Source organism: Malaclemys terrapin, chromosome 18 (assembly GCF_027887155.1).
Source record: "Malaclemys terrapin pileata isolate rMalTer1 chromosome 18, rMalTer1.hap1, whole genome shotgun sequence".
In the NCBI taxonomy this organism is placed as follows: Eukaryota; Metazoa; Chordata; order Testudines; family Emydidae; genus Malaclemys; species Malaclemys terrapin.
The window spans coordinates 16792013-16806463 of NC_071522.1; the positions used below are offsets into that span (position 1 = coordinate 16792013).

At 46.3% G+C, this 14451-nt stretch overlaps 1 protein-coding gene across 1 annotated transcript in view; it reads right to left on the reverse strand.

The window, feature by feature from the left end:
- SPNS2 (SPNS lysolipid transporter 2, sphingosine-1-phosphate) overlaps window positions 1–14451 on the reverse strand; it is a 158440-nt gene that overhangs the window by 11610 nt on the left and 132379 nt on the right. The window contains exon 11 of the mRNA XM_054008563.1: window positions 12952–13115. Within this exon, the coding sequence (XP_053864538.1) occupies window positions 12952–13115 (164 nt within the window). The remainder of the gene's footprint in view (window positions 1–12951; window positions 13116–14451) is intronic.

Consider the following 14451-nt stretch of genomic DNA (forward strand, 5'->3'; position numbering starts at 1 on the left):
TACCGGACAGAATAGAAACAAAATAAGGTGCTTTGCATGATCTTGTCTTTTTTGTTGTTTCTTTGGCTTTTTTGATTCTTTTTTTTTTTTTTTTTTTTTTAAGACTTGCTAGCTAGTAAGTCTAGTGCTGTGAAAACTAATATTTGTATGCTTGTTAATATCACTTTAAATGGCAGACTTACTATCTAGCTGGGAGACAGTGAAAAGTGATATTAACAAACATACAAATATCACTTTTCACAGCAGTCTTACTCAGCTCAGGCACAAGCTGGGCGACAAATTAAGCCCTGGATAGAGAGGTAGGTAAGGAGGCAGCGGGGCGCAGGGGTGATGGAGGGCTGAGGGAAGCGGTGGAGTGCAGAGACAATGGGGGGTTGGTTAGCCTGCAGCCGGGGGACGGAGACCCATAGCCAGAACCTGCCGCCCCAGGGCGGAAGCCGGAAGCCCAAGCCCCACTGCCCATGGGAAGGTGGGGAACTCACATCAGCTGCCTGCTCCTCCGGTGTTTGTGGCTCCAGAGAGGGACAGGGCCCAGCCCCTGCTGCCAGCCCCAGGAGAGGGGCCATTGCTTTATGTCCCCCCCCAATCACTGCCCAAGAGGCTGTGGCAGCAAGAAGAGCCCCTGGTGGCCACCTTAGAGTCTCTCCTGTTAAAGTGATGTGCCTAGAGGGACATCTGCAAAAAACCTACCTTTCTGTCCCACTCAAATGGTGCCTTTCTGCAGACACCAGTTACGTCCAAGAGAATTTCACCTAGTCTTTGGGAAGCACAAGCCTCCCCAAAACCACCACAGAAAACACCAGTGTCACTATTTGTTTCATAAACATCAACACAGCTTTCAAAAGCTTTTGTCTGTTTGTTTGAATATATATCATAACCTACCTAAGGAGATTTCTGAGACCAGAGGGTTCTTTAATCTAGCAGACCAAGGCATAAGATCCAATTACTGAAAGCAGAAGCTAGACAAATGCAGACTAGAAATAACGCACAATATTTGTTTTAAAACAGGGAGGGCCGTTAACCACCAGAACTACTTACTCGAGGCTATGGGTGGAGTCTTTCTAAATAACACACAATAGCTAAACCTGAAGTTAGGCAGGAATTGTTGGTGAAATTCTCTGGCCTGTGTTACGTGGGAGGTCAAACTAGATGACCATAATTGTCCTTTATATCTTAAAAATTATGAAAAGCAAACCTTTCCTTAAATGCTAGAGATAATTCATCTGCTCAATTACTTTTCTTAAAGGATGTTTATGCTTTTCTGCCCCAGAGCTTGGTTAGCAACAACTCTCCCCTGCCCTGCATGCATGACTACAATTGCCTGCAGGTTCACTATTCAAGTACTATAGCAATTAGCAGCCCAGCAGGGTCCAGCAGTCTGTGAACCCACCCACTCTGGAACTCCTGGAGTCAATTGCGTAGTGTTAACTTCATAACACTGCTGTTTGAACCTGCCTGACAAAACCAGAGGCGAAGGATACACCACTCGTAGCCGCCTCGTCTCATGGAAATGCAGGGTGAATAAGTATGTTAAAGGAAGCCCTATGAATCGGCAGAGGAGCAGACCGAGTTAATTGTACAGCAGCCCAGCTCATACAGTGTCTAACGAGAGGGCCTGTACCCAGTGCACATCCCTGGCCGAATGTCCCAGCCTGTGATACAAACGGGTGGCCGTGGACTAAAAGACACGTTCAGATTTTGTTAGGCATGGGCTGACCCTGCTTAGCTCACTCAGAACTCTGCTCGTACCCACAAGCTGTGCTCAAGGCAGCGACAGCCGCTCGCGCCTCTCGCCATCATTCAGCCTCCACATAAATTACACGCGCACAGTCACGGAGACTGCGCCCAACTGAAATTTCACTGCACAGGGATTCACACCAACACTTCTCTTGGGGTTCACCACGTCCCCTGGAGGGCTCGGAGTCAGTCAGACCCAGTTAAATCCAGCAAGTTTCACCTGATGTTGCATGTCTACTGGGCCCAGGTTCGTTCAGAGGTACTGCCGAGTATTGAAACAAGTCAGAAAAATCCCTGAATTTCCTTTAAAATTATTTTTTAAAGAGCCCAAGGAGCAACAGAAACCAAATCAGTTGTCTAACTATTGTACAGTGTTCTCTTCAACAGCTCCCCACTGAGTGCTCTCGCCACAGCTGCACGGGGAACAAGCATTGGTCACAGCAACGCATCATCTTTGTCAGTTGCCAGGCTCTTCTAGCCAATAGGAAAACGACAGCTCAGAGCCTCTAGCTCAACAATTCAGAGCTTCAGCTGCACGGTTTTTCATCCAACAACATACAGAGTCCTTCAAACCCCTCCTTTAGTTCCTTCCATCCCCCAAGGCAGGAGCGACAGTCCAGTGGTCAGGCTACCCAGCTGGGACTCGGACTCAACTTTCTGCTCCACCAGAGACTCCCTGTATAATGAGCAAATCACTGGGTCTCTGTGCCTCAATTTCCCATCTGCAAAATGGGGCAAAGGGCACTTCTTTATCTCACAGGGTACTGTGAGTCAACCCCATTCAAAATGGTGAGGACCTCAGAAACTATGGCAACAGGGGCCATATAAGTGCAGTACCTGGCCGCCTGACCAGGACTTGAGAACAACCAAAGCAGAGGCTGCTTCCAGAGAGCCCCTGCCTGGCTTTACACCGACCCCAGTGCACTTTGGGAGTTCGGTCAGTACGGTGTAGATACTCAAGCAGCGCAGAAGAGGGTAATACCATGCATGGTGGTGTACCTCACTACAGAAGGTCAGTGCTTCGATTTCAAAGCTCCTGGTGACCTGGTACATTGAATGCAATGCCCATGTAAAACTGCATCCAAGCGAGAATGCAGGGAAGGTGAATGGTGATGATATAGCAACAGAGAGAGGAGCCCAATGATTTGCAGGGGGGAGGAGACGGAGAGTTAGAGCACAGCTAAAAATATTCCATCCAGTGACAATTTCCTGATGCATCACGACAGATTTTTCTAGCCTCTCAGGAGCAGGATCTGTTTGATGCAGCAAAGGTCAATTTACCAAGGGAAAAGACTCTAACGATTAGACTGCTTAAAAATGTTAATGAACAAGTGGAGCTGGCTATAGCTTGGGTTGGGGGGGGGGGGGGGGGGATTGTTACTTCATTTAACTCTCCCTACTGCTAACCCATGAAATTCATCTCTGTGCAGATGGGTAGCACAAGGGCTAGACGTACTTCAGCCCTCCAAAGAGGGAGCTAAAGTGGGAGGTCAGTAATGCACAGACCTCCTGCTCGCCCTCAGCACAGAGGTGAATTTCACCCTAGGCATTCTATAGCCCATCTCACAAAAGCACAGCCCTTTGGCGAGACGACAGTCTGATCTGAGCTTCATTCTGGTGATGTCACGTGCTCCGCCAGCTGCCCTAAGAAATAAATTGGCTTAAATCCACTATTTCTTCTTATACATCAATGGCTTTATTGAATGGAATCAGTAACTACGTACAGTAGTATTTTCCCTCTTCATTCAGCTTTGTCCCTAAAAGCTGCCCGGACTCCATTCAAGTTTTCCATCTGCAATATTTAATTCAGGTACTGAGCATATTTACTTAGAGGGAGAAATGCAAGCCAACTGTCTATGTTCCTTTGCTACAGAGATTTTGAGAGCAGGATAAGACTGGAATTAGGGGGGGAAATTCATAATTTTCCAGGCAGCAGCCGAACGGTTTTGAAGATGAATGGTTAACAGCACTCATTAGGTATCAAGAACCTGGACAGAAATAAACTTCAAAGATAAGCCTGTTATACTCCTCTGGGGCAGCAGGCTAATGTGAACCTTTAGAGAGTGCTATTGAAGCTGAAAATCTCTTTAAATCCTTCAAAACCTGCTGACAAAAAGTTTCCCTGTGCATGGACAATTCTACCTTGGTGACAGTACAGCTCCGGTGGAAGCATTCTGGCTTCACACCCAACAGTTCTAGCGCCAAGCTTGACATGGGCTCATCCTGATCAATGAATTGCAGTATTGGAGGGAGGAGGAGGATTTTTGTTTTGAGTGGAAGTGGGGAAGAGGTGTCCTCTGGATGCAACATTAAACTCTGGTTCCCATCTGCCTCTGCAGACAATTAAAGATCCCACTTTTTGATGCAATTTGGTTAGGAATGTACCTCACCCACGATATTTCTCTCCTGTATAGTCCAGAGGGTGCAGGTAAGGACAGCCAGCTAACGTGGTAACATCTGTTGTTATTGTCTGATCTAATAGCATGTAGAGAGACCTGAGTGCCTGACTGAATGTACCCCTTCCTTCAGCCTACTGTTAACAGTCTGATCAGGATCTGACTAGGATGTTGGAAATCACTTACATTGGACTGAAGCCCGGTGCTTACGGCACTCTTTGATCCAGCATTGGGAGACACAAGGAAACAGCTGTGGCCCCATTTCACTAATGAGTGCAGTCTGGGTCACACCTCCAAACATGGTTAGTGGGGACAACACAGTCTATAACCCTATAACCCAGCCTCACAACTCGGCAGAGTCTGCCTCACTGTGCATTTAAAGCCTACTGTCCTGATTCAGAACGGGTGTCAGTGCATGCATCTCCACTGATCTCAGTTATGGCAGGTATAAATTAGCCCACTATTATTCTCTTGTCTTAATCATAAACATGCCATTCTTTATATGAACAAATGTTACCTCCCTTTGGCAAAGTAATTACGGTCTATGGTGGCAGATTCATCCCCTGACAGATGACGACGCTAGGCATCAGGAAACGGAACAGCAAGGCTGAGGTTTTCCATGATTTGCTCTTCTGGTTCCTTGTGTCAAGAAAGCCCCTGGACTGGAAGGCAGCCTCCTGTTCCATCATACTAACCACCTGCCTGTGATCGGATAGGATTTCATATCTGAGCCAGTGCAACATTAGCAAAGAAACTGTCCTAGTACACACTTCACTCATTAGGATCTTCCAACTAGATACAAAATCCATTATAAACCCTATGTATGCCAAGAACTGTCCCTCTGCAACGATACTGCAGTGTATATAATCTACTGGGAGAGGTAAGGATTAACAGCGCTCAACAGTTACATAGCTCTTTGCAAACACGAATACTTAATGTGTGGAAGGCAGGCAAAATGCTGTTTATCCCTATTTTACAGATGGCAGATTTTTATGGAGACCTTTGACTTCCTTGAGGCCAAAGAGGGAAGTTAGTGGCAGAACCAGGATGCGGGCTCCAGGACGTTCCTGGCTTAGTTCTGTGCTCAGACCATTAGGTCTCCCCTTCCTCTCAATTCAAGCTCAGGAAAATATTCTCTCCCCTCTGCAGTGCATCACACAGTTGACTAGGAGCATTCTAGAGTTTTTTTCTTTTCTCAACTGCATCAAGTATTCACGTTCCCCTCTGCGGGAGAGTACATTTGGCTGACTAGTCCTCCCATGGAATTGATGGGCTTGGAGAGTCAAAGTCCTGCCTGGGTTTCGGATGCAGTTATAACGGCCAGTGCCTCCTGTCCCAGTCTTTCAGGCCTTACTCAAGCAAAACGCCTGCTGCCTGCTGATGAGCTTGAGTGGCGCATTTCAAACGCCACAGGAAATTTACCTCCATAAGGGCTTCACTACTGGACCCAACATGTCTGAAACCAAGTAATGCTACAGGCAACCAGACCAGGCTTGGATGCCTTCCAAAATAACCTGCAGGAAATCAGGCAGTAAAGCAGTAAAACAACATGACACTTTTTGGATAGAAGACAGTCTTTTCCCATCTGTACGGTGGAAAAAGCCTACTGCAGTGAGCTAGTTACGGTTCCCATCTCCCCTAATCCCAAACGGTCACGTTTCTGAATCTGTCAGCTTCCTTTGCTGTTTTAGAATCGTAGCTGGGTAAATGGTTTAAAGCAATGGGGAGAAAAGCTGGCTTTTTACATTGATGGCAGAGAATAATAACGCCCCCTTCATCTCCACTCCCATCTCCCCTACATTCCATACAGAGCATTCCAATCCTCCAGCTGTTCCACTCCCCACCCTCAGCCTTGTGCCTGCTAATCCTGTTCTGCCCCCAGCACACACTGCTTGGCTCTCTCCTGCTTTCAAACCTTTCCCCTTCATGCAATCTTCCTTTCCATCAATAATCCTCCAGGATCCTGAATTGTGGCCCTGCATCTTCTCTTTGGTTGTCTTATCTTATTAAAATTGTAAGCTCTGCAGGGTCGGGAGTGCGTCCTAGCTAGGTTGGGGAACGTTCTAGTGCCATGGGAGATAAACTCTAGTTTAGAATGTAAGGCTGGGATTTGCAGTGAGTTAGGTGCTCAGTTTCCACTGAATTCCAGTGGGTTTGGACTCCTAATTCCAATAGGCTCTTCAGAATATCACAGCCTGACTTTATTTGGGAAGGGACTATGCTTGAGATCTGCAAAGCTCACTAGGATTTAGCCACACAAGTTCCATTCATTGGGGGATTTCAATCGGACACATTACCAGCTTGTGGTGATGCTGTGCACTGTTAAACACATGCTCACAAGCAGCTGTATGCCAATCGTGGGTGAACTGATCCTCAGAGATCCCTTTACGGGAGTTGTGTGGGCAAACCACCAAGTCAGCTTTGAAACATCTCAACCTACAACCAGCACTGAGCACATCACATCCCTCTAACGTGGGTAACTAGCTTCGTAATCAAGGAGAATTCTTATGAGTTTGTCTTAACTTAATGTGCAGAAAAAACATTTTTCCCTTATGTAAATGGGCAAGGTTCACTAACATGTAATATTAATTAAACAAACTGTACATATCAGCTTAATATTGCATATATCCTCTGTTGCGGGGACAATATCCTGCCCTGGCAGGAACATGACAATATCTGATGCATCTCTTCTGTCTCTAACTACATTCCTACATAAAAGAAACTGAAAAGCTACAAGGATATCAGGCACCTTCAACCAAAATAATTGCTGCAATGTGGGAATTTTGAGATGATTTTGTACCTGCCCCCAGAAAAGGCTAAAACAAGTCTAACGTAAAGTAGAAAAGAGGGTCTGAAAATGGATTGTTCTTCTCATTGCTACAAGGGAGTCGGCAGTTTGTAAACTTAACACATTTAGGAAAATATAAAGTTGCATGCTAATTAGGCAGTGTTCTTTTTGTGTCTTGCATCACCTGATCAGTAGTGTAAAAAGCAATAGCTTCCTCCTAGTAAGTGTCTGTACTAATCACGTTGAAATGATACATAAATCATTATGGTTACTCATCTGCAGTTTCCGCACTCCATCAAAGGTGTTAAGAGCTGCAGGGATTTTTTTTTTTTTAAATAAAATGTTTCATTTTTTCATTGCAAATATTACAGGGAGGGAAAAACGGAGCCTTTCAGGTGGCCTTATCCTTTATTGAAAATATGAGCTAACAGGTGAATTATTTGCCCTCATGAGTCCCTTTGAAATTGTCTCAGTGTGCTAGCTAGTTAAATACCTACACTCTTGTTTAAGCCAGCTGCAGCTGGGCAATTCCTTACTCCTGTTCATGGCTGCATTGGCGATATGCACTACAGCTGCATCCTGCTGCCTGAGCCACATTGTCAGACATCTTGTAAAACACTGACTGTGCCTGGATCATGCAAGATTCAAAGAGGGACTGGCCGATAATATGGATAATAAGAATATCCAGGGTTGTAATAGTTAATGCTAAAAAAGCATGGGAAGGGATGTAAAACCTCATGCTTTGGGGCTTACACCCGGAATTAGAAGGAGACCTTCATGAGCAGCAGATTATCCCACAACTGCTTATTGTGGGGTCCTTTCACCTTCTTCTGAAGCATCTGGCACTGGCCACCGCTAGAGATGGGATACTGGGCTAGATGGACCACGGGTCTGATCCAATTTGGCAATTCCTCTAGTCCTATGTCAAGGAGGAGGCAGAGTAGATGGTTCTTCCCAAGGGAGGGTCAATCTCTAGATGTATAATAGATCAGCACGAACCATATGAAAAAGACTTTCAGTGAATGCGAAGTGGGCATGAGGGTCTATGTATTGACTGGTATAAGGCCATGTACTGGGAGGAGCCTGTACCCAACATTCCTAGTAACATGGGAAATGGCCCTTATTCTGTTTGTGTTATGAAGAGGGTAGATTCTCCCCTAATTAAAGATGAAGCTATATTCGGTCTACTGAGCACCAACGTAATGCATTTCTTCCACGGCTCTCTATGTGCGTCACAGGGGCAGGCAAATATTTATCTGCTTTACAGGTGGGGAAGCTGAGATGCAGGCAGGCTAAGGATGTGAGCAATCTACAAAAAGTGAAATCCATGGAGCTGCAGATGCTCTGCATGTCAGAAAATCAGGCTCAAATTGACTTCCCCCAGAGTCCTGCAGGAAGGCAATGGCAGAGCTAAGAGTGAAACCCACATCACTAGATTTACACTCTGTTGCTGTATGTACTCAGCCAGGCAATCATCATACTGTACTTGTATACACCACTGAAAAAGTCTCAGACTTCAAGTACATGAATTAAGCCCACAACACCTTTATACCTTAGGTAGGGATATTTTAGGAGTCTCAGTCCACCCACAGATAACCTGCTGCCATCCCCAGAGAGCAACACAACAGCTGTTTAACAGTGCACCGCGGCACTACAAAACAGGAAGTGACATCGTATTCATTCAAGTGCAACAACAGGAGAAATTTCAGGTGAACAATGTATCTACCCACGTCTGAATGTGGCCAAGGCCCAAAACTAATAATCCTGTTCTTACAAAAAGGATTGAGAGAATTTTAATTACTATAGGTAGCCAAAACCTCTATAGACATCCCTCTCTCTCTAATCACTTTTGGGGGTGGTGGTTTTTATATTTTATGTATATATGAAAACACACCAAAAGTAATTAGGTTACATTATGGACTAATGATGTCCAGATTGTTCTCCTCGTGTCATTCCTAAATTTACTGAAAACCTCTTGCCGTTGGTATATTTCTAAGGCCCTGTTATGTATGTGAAAGACCCAGTATTTGAGAACAATCTCATTTGAAAGGAGAAGGCTCATTGTATTGCTCTTATGAGATTTTCTGATTCGTCTTTACAGTGGGGGGAAAAAAGCTTTATCAACTGGATTTAACATGCTAAAAAAGTAATCCACAAAGTAGGCCAGGAGCTGCCGTGGTGACAAGAGGAGTATAAAGACACTGCGAGGGATTGACAGGTTTCATCTTTTACATTCTCTCTTCTAAAAAGGAAGTGTGGCGGAAACGGCAGTGCAGCTTTTCAAAAGGGGTCAGAGGAGGTTGCTCTATTTACAGCTTGTGCTGCCTGGATGAGGAAATTTTTCCTAAGCAAATACCCAAGCACAAGCCAGAAACCTTGAACTGTCTTTTAGCCTGGCAATTAGCGATAGGACAGATCCATCTCTCCCTTCTCCCTCAGCAGAGGAGGACTCCAGGCTACAGAATTACACCTCTTGGCCCCCATATTTATTCATTAGTCAGGCTGTGACCTCCAGCCCTTCTGACCTGACCCTACCTGTGATGAATGGGTTTAATCTCTGGCATGACACTGGGGCTTTCGATTCCTGCAGGTTAATCAATTTCACTTGGCAGGGCACACTTGGGAGTCCTGATGACTGATCGGCAGGATCCTTGGTAGAGGAGAACACGAATTGCTGAAAGAGCAGGGCTCTGTGCCCAGCCTATAATGGGTGGGTGGAAGTGGGGATCGGCCAGGCAAGGAAACGATTCTAGCTAAAGATATATAATGCCATGTACAGACTGTGTTTCCACCAGCCAGGAAGCACGTATACAGGTGGTATCTGGAGATCCTAATCCCAAGGCGCTCAGCCTTCTTATCACCACTATGTATTCAGCCACACCCAAGCCCTGCTCCTCCCCCACCCCACAAATGCACCCGTTCCAGTGGGACCTGCCTGGGGAACTATGGTGCTGAGCAAATCAAGAACAGGCTGACAACCCTGACAGCATGCCCACCCCAGATGGCAAGAGGGAAGAGATAGTGTGGCCTGGCGGTGACTCAGAGGATCAGAACTCAAAGGTTACTAATACTTATTACAAATACAGTAGTATTCCGCAGTAAAGATCCAAAACATTGCAGTAAGCAACACCGTCCTGGAGCGTGACTGTAGGACAGTAGAGTATTTTTAACAAGGGAATAACTATTAATGGGCATATTGAAAAACCCAGCAGACTGAAAAGCAGAGAAGTTGCTTCACCAGTCATGATTTATAGTAACTGTTCTATCTGCATTCTATCTGAGCCACTCAGCAACAGCACACGAAGGAGCGCCAGCCAAATACCAGTAATACACAACCAGATGCGAGTGAGACAGAGAATGGAAAGGGGAAGGATGCTGAAGAGGAGACAGAAATAAAAATAGGTTGGAGGCCTGCGTTTGTTGCTTTGCTAAATGGAATGACTAAGGGGAAGGAAACAGGGTGGCTCTGGACGTGAGCAGAATACGGGAGGGCTCTGCTCAGGGTGGAGAGAACCATTGAGATACAAGTGATTTATGTTTATTCTGGGGAAATGAACACTCGGGGGCTCCCGTCCCTTAAGATTGGGTTTCCATATATCAAGTCACCCCAGCCAACGGATCTTGCATGCTGCAGGGCTGCGCTGTAAAAGGATCGGGTAAAATATGCCGCTGCACACTGGCACCTAGACAAGGTCAACTAACAGCGGGGGATTTTCAATACAAGCTGAGGAGCACCCTCCTTTCGTGGACCAAATAAGGGCTCTTCCAGAACCGTAACATTAGCCAGACATGGCAGAGAATTCACCAGCCACAAAGGGGTCTGGCCTGGGCTGGTGCTTCAGAGTCGCCATTGCCCGACAGCGGTTTCTCCCACACTCTCATCGTCTAATGCAGGTGCTAGTTATTCACGTGCACAGCTGAGGACGAAGCATCACACTGAACTAAGTGCAGAGACGGTTGCTCAGCACCACTGGCTGCTCTCACAACAGAGATGGGGTCCACAAGCAAAGATTCACACTGCTGCCAACCACCCTGAAGAATGAGATTTCTTTAAACTCATAACATGGCAATGTTACATGTTGTTATTAAATCCAGTTATCACCCTGGACTCTCTGGCCCCTCTGGCCACGAAAGCCAGCCTGAGTTCCTATTGCTGTATCAGAAGCATCCGTTCACCTCACTGCATCCCCACAATGATTACCACGTTGACTCACGGTTAGGCACCATCTGCTTTATGATGCTAACAGAGTCGGGGACAGGGTAACACACCGCTAAAAGGGGCAGTGCAGGATGGACAAAACCACGTCCCCAAAACCAGGTTAAAGTCTCTGACTGTGCAAAGCTGTAATTCAATTACAAGGGACATGACAGGGTCCTGTCCAGGCTACCACTTGGAACGGGTTGCACACTGGTTAGAAGACAACTTGTAAACAGGTCCCTTCCCACAATTATTGGTGACGCATAAAAAATGGTCTCGGAGCTAAGCAGCAGAGAGCTTTGCTTAATGTATGACATCTTGGCTCACTGTCATCCTGTCTTCTCTCCCCACCCATCTAGCTGTTTCATCCACTTGGTGCATCTTGACGTAACCCAGATTGTGAGCTTTTGACTGCATGTCTGCCCGGCACCTAGCACAAAGGGCCCATGAACCCCAGGGACTAATAAAAAGGAAAGGGAATGGCAGAACCACAGAGATCCAGCTGGCCATGGGCACAGCCCATACTCAGTTATCAACTGTCTGTGAGCCAGAAAGTGCTTCTAGCCATTCACATGTATTCACAAAGCGAGGTACTCCCAGCACTTCACTCTGCTCTTAGATTTCTCATATCCAATAATGCTGGGACACATGGCTTTTTAAAACTAGAACAGGGTTTTTTCTCCCTCCCCTGGGTCTGGCTTGTAGACAGACACATACGTTTGGCCCTGTTAAGGCTCTGGACCGCTCTGCATTGAGGAGATTTGAACTGGTGTAACAACAGCAGTGTTACTACACCGGCACAGCCCCGAATGCAGATGTGCTGCCCTGGAGCCGGCACCAGGGCAGCAGCATCCTGAACCGTATCGAGGTAGGCTGCATTCGGGCAACGGATCTACCTCAATGTAGCTGCACCACTGCAAGGTTCCTTAATGCAGATTGGGCCTCTGTCAGGGCAAATAACGTCATCTCCTTCTTAAGCAACAGCAACACAAAGGCCACTCTCGGGCAAACACTGGCCCAAGCACTGCCAGTATTCTCAACATGAACATAATACACAGAGAGTCGTATTTTTGTGCAAGGATTACGAGAAAGAGACTAACCCAAAAACTGTGTGTGTCATGTGGAAGCGTCTTCTGAGTTACTGTAGTTGCCAACAGTGAAGTGATCTGAATCGGTTTCTTTACTGAAAAACACGTAGCCTTTTTTTTTTTTTTTTTTTTTTTTTTTATACACAAGCTGTAATTAGGAACCAGGAAAAACTATCTTTCACATAACAACTCGGGACTTATATATGTGTATTATCTCCCCTCCACCCCCCCCCCCCCTCCCCACACAATGTTTTTAATTTTCTCAATTGCTCCTTTTGACTATTTCACATAGCGAGTAGTGCGACGATGGCCCAATTGTGTAGCCATGAGCTAAAAGTTAACCACTGAGCACCACAATGTGGCTCACGTTCATCCTCTGCTTTAATGTGGAGAGGTGGCCCTGGGAGAGTACAGCTCCCAGCATGCAATGCTCCATCTTAATCCAAGTGGACAGGATTCTAGTGCCCCCTGGACACACCCACGCAATAAAAGATCAAAAGGAGACTGCAGTCTAAAATCAGGTGCTAGCCCCAGAGTGTTGCAGCCCACGGTTGAGAACTCCTGGAAGCAGAAACTTACAAAGGATGCAAAACCAGCATAACCAATTCCCAGTGCCTTTTGTGGCATCATGTGCTCTGATGCATCCTTTACCTGGAAGGGCTTGGTGAAACACTCCAAACCTAACTGTGGAATGAGATAACATGCTCCCCTCCCTCCCCCATTCCTGGTTGCCTGGCTACTCACTGTTGTTCAGCTTTGGTGCGGTCATTTAGAAAGAAGAGGGCCGTGGCCAGGAAAAACATCCCTCCGAGGACGACGACAAACGGGCAGAGCATGAGCGCGTAGCCCAGGCTGAGGAACTCCCAGAGTGGGGACTCCTTTGTGCTTTGTTGTATCAGGTCTGAGATCTACAAGAGAGGGGCAAAAAAACCCAACAACGTTACCCACAACTCCAGGCATGGCATGATGCAGAAAGTGATTTATCATCGTTACAGGCGAGGGAACATTTCCTTAAACAACTGCCTGCTGAGCATGTGGGCTTGGAAGTTCTGTTTGTTAAATATCTTGTCTCTTCTGTGTGCTTTAAGACACCTCCTCTGTGCACACCATTATTCTCTGCTCAGGAGTGCTCGGGACATTTGCAGAGAGGGATGTGCTAAGAGCTCTCTTTTCCTTATCTCTCTTGGCCTGCCTCATTATCCCCCACCCCCACACTTTGGCATTTGGATGAGTGAATAGCTAACCTATGTGCTAACCAAGGCTGTTAGTGATTGTCTGCAATGCAGCATGGGAAACCATGACCCTGCAGTGATTCCTGGTTATACCTACCCATTATCTATCCTCCAGCAGCAGATACCCATACAGAGTTAAGTTGCAGGGAATTCGATGTGTGTCGGGGAGTGGGCTTTCAGACAATGTCAAAGCTATGGTCCTATCAGCTTTTCATGGACATTGTGCACACTTCTGTGAATAGGGACCCCTATCCTCTCCCCTTCTGTTATTTTGTGTGCCCATTATTTGTCTTGAAGTAGTGCCTAGGGGGCCCCAGTCATGGAACAAGGACGCACTGTGCGAGGTGCTGCACAAACACTGAATAAAGAGCCTTGTCCCAAACAGCTTCTAATCTAAGCAGCTGGCTCCTTCTACCAAAGAAGTGGAATGACTTCAGTGTAGGGGAGAGAGAGCGCGCGCGAGCCTGGAGCACTGGCCCTGGTGCAAGTTCTCAGGCCTGAACCAGAGGCTACGAACCAAAGTCAGGCCATGTATTAAAGCAGATAAGCATCCGGTACATGAACTTGGCAAAGTTGTTGCTAGTTGACTAGGTACTAGATATGTATGTAAATATATTCCATCTAGTACAGATACATCCCAATTTAGTACAAGGTAAGTTGGTTTGACAAATAATGAATAGGGATGTTTTGTCTGAGATATCAGGAACAAGGGAAGGTAAACAGCTGTCATGAAACATGTAAAGTGGTATGTAAGATGTTTATCCCAGTTGTTTGTCTCAGTCTATAAATGTCGGGGTATCTCACCCTAACCCTTTGTGTAGTCTAGGGGACAGAAGAAATTTCTGCTGCTGACTCAGACATTCCTTGCCACAGGGTACTCATTTGTTAGTGTACCTATAACCACAGAGCCAGGGCACCAAGACTATGCCTTGAGGGCAATAAACCTGGTTGAGTACCTTTGTCACTGAACCATGCCTAGGGTCTTTCTTTCTGAGTAACATTGATGTCTGCT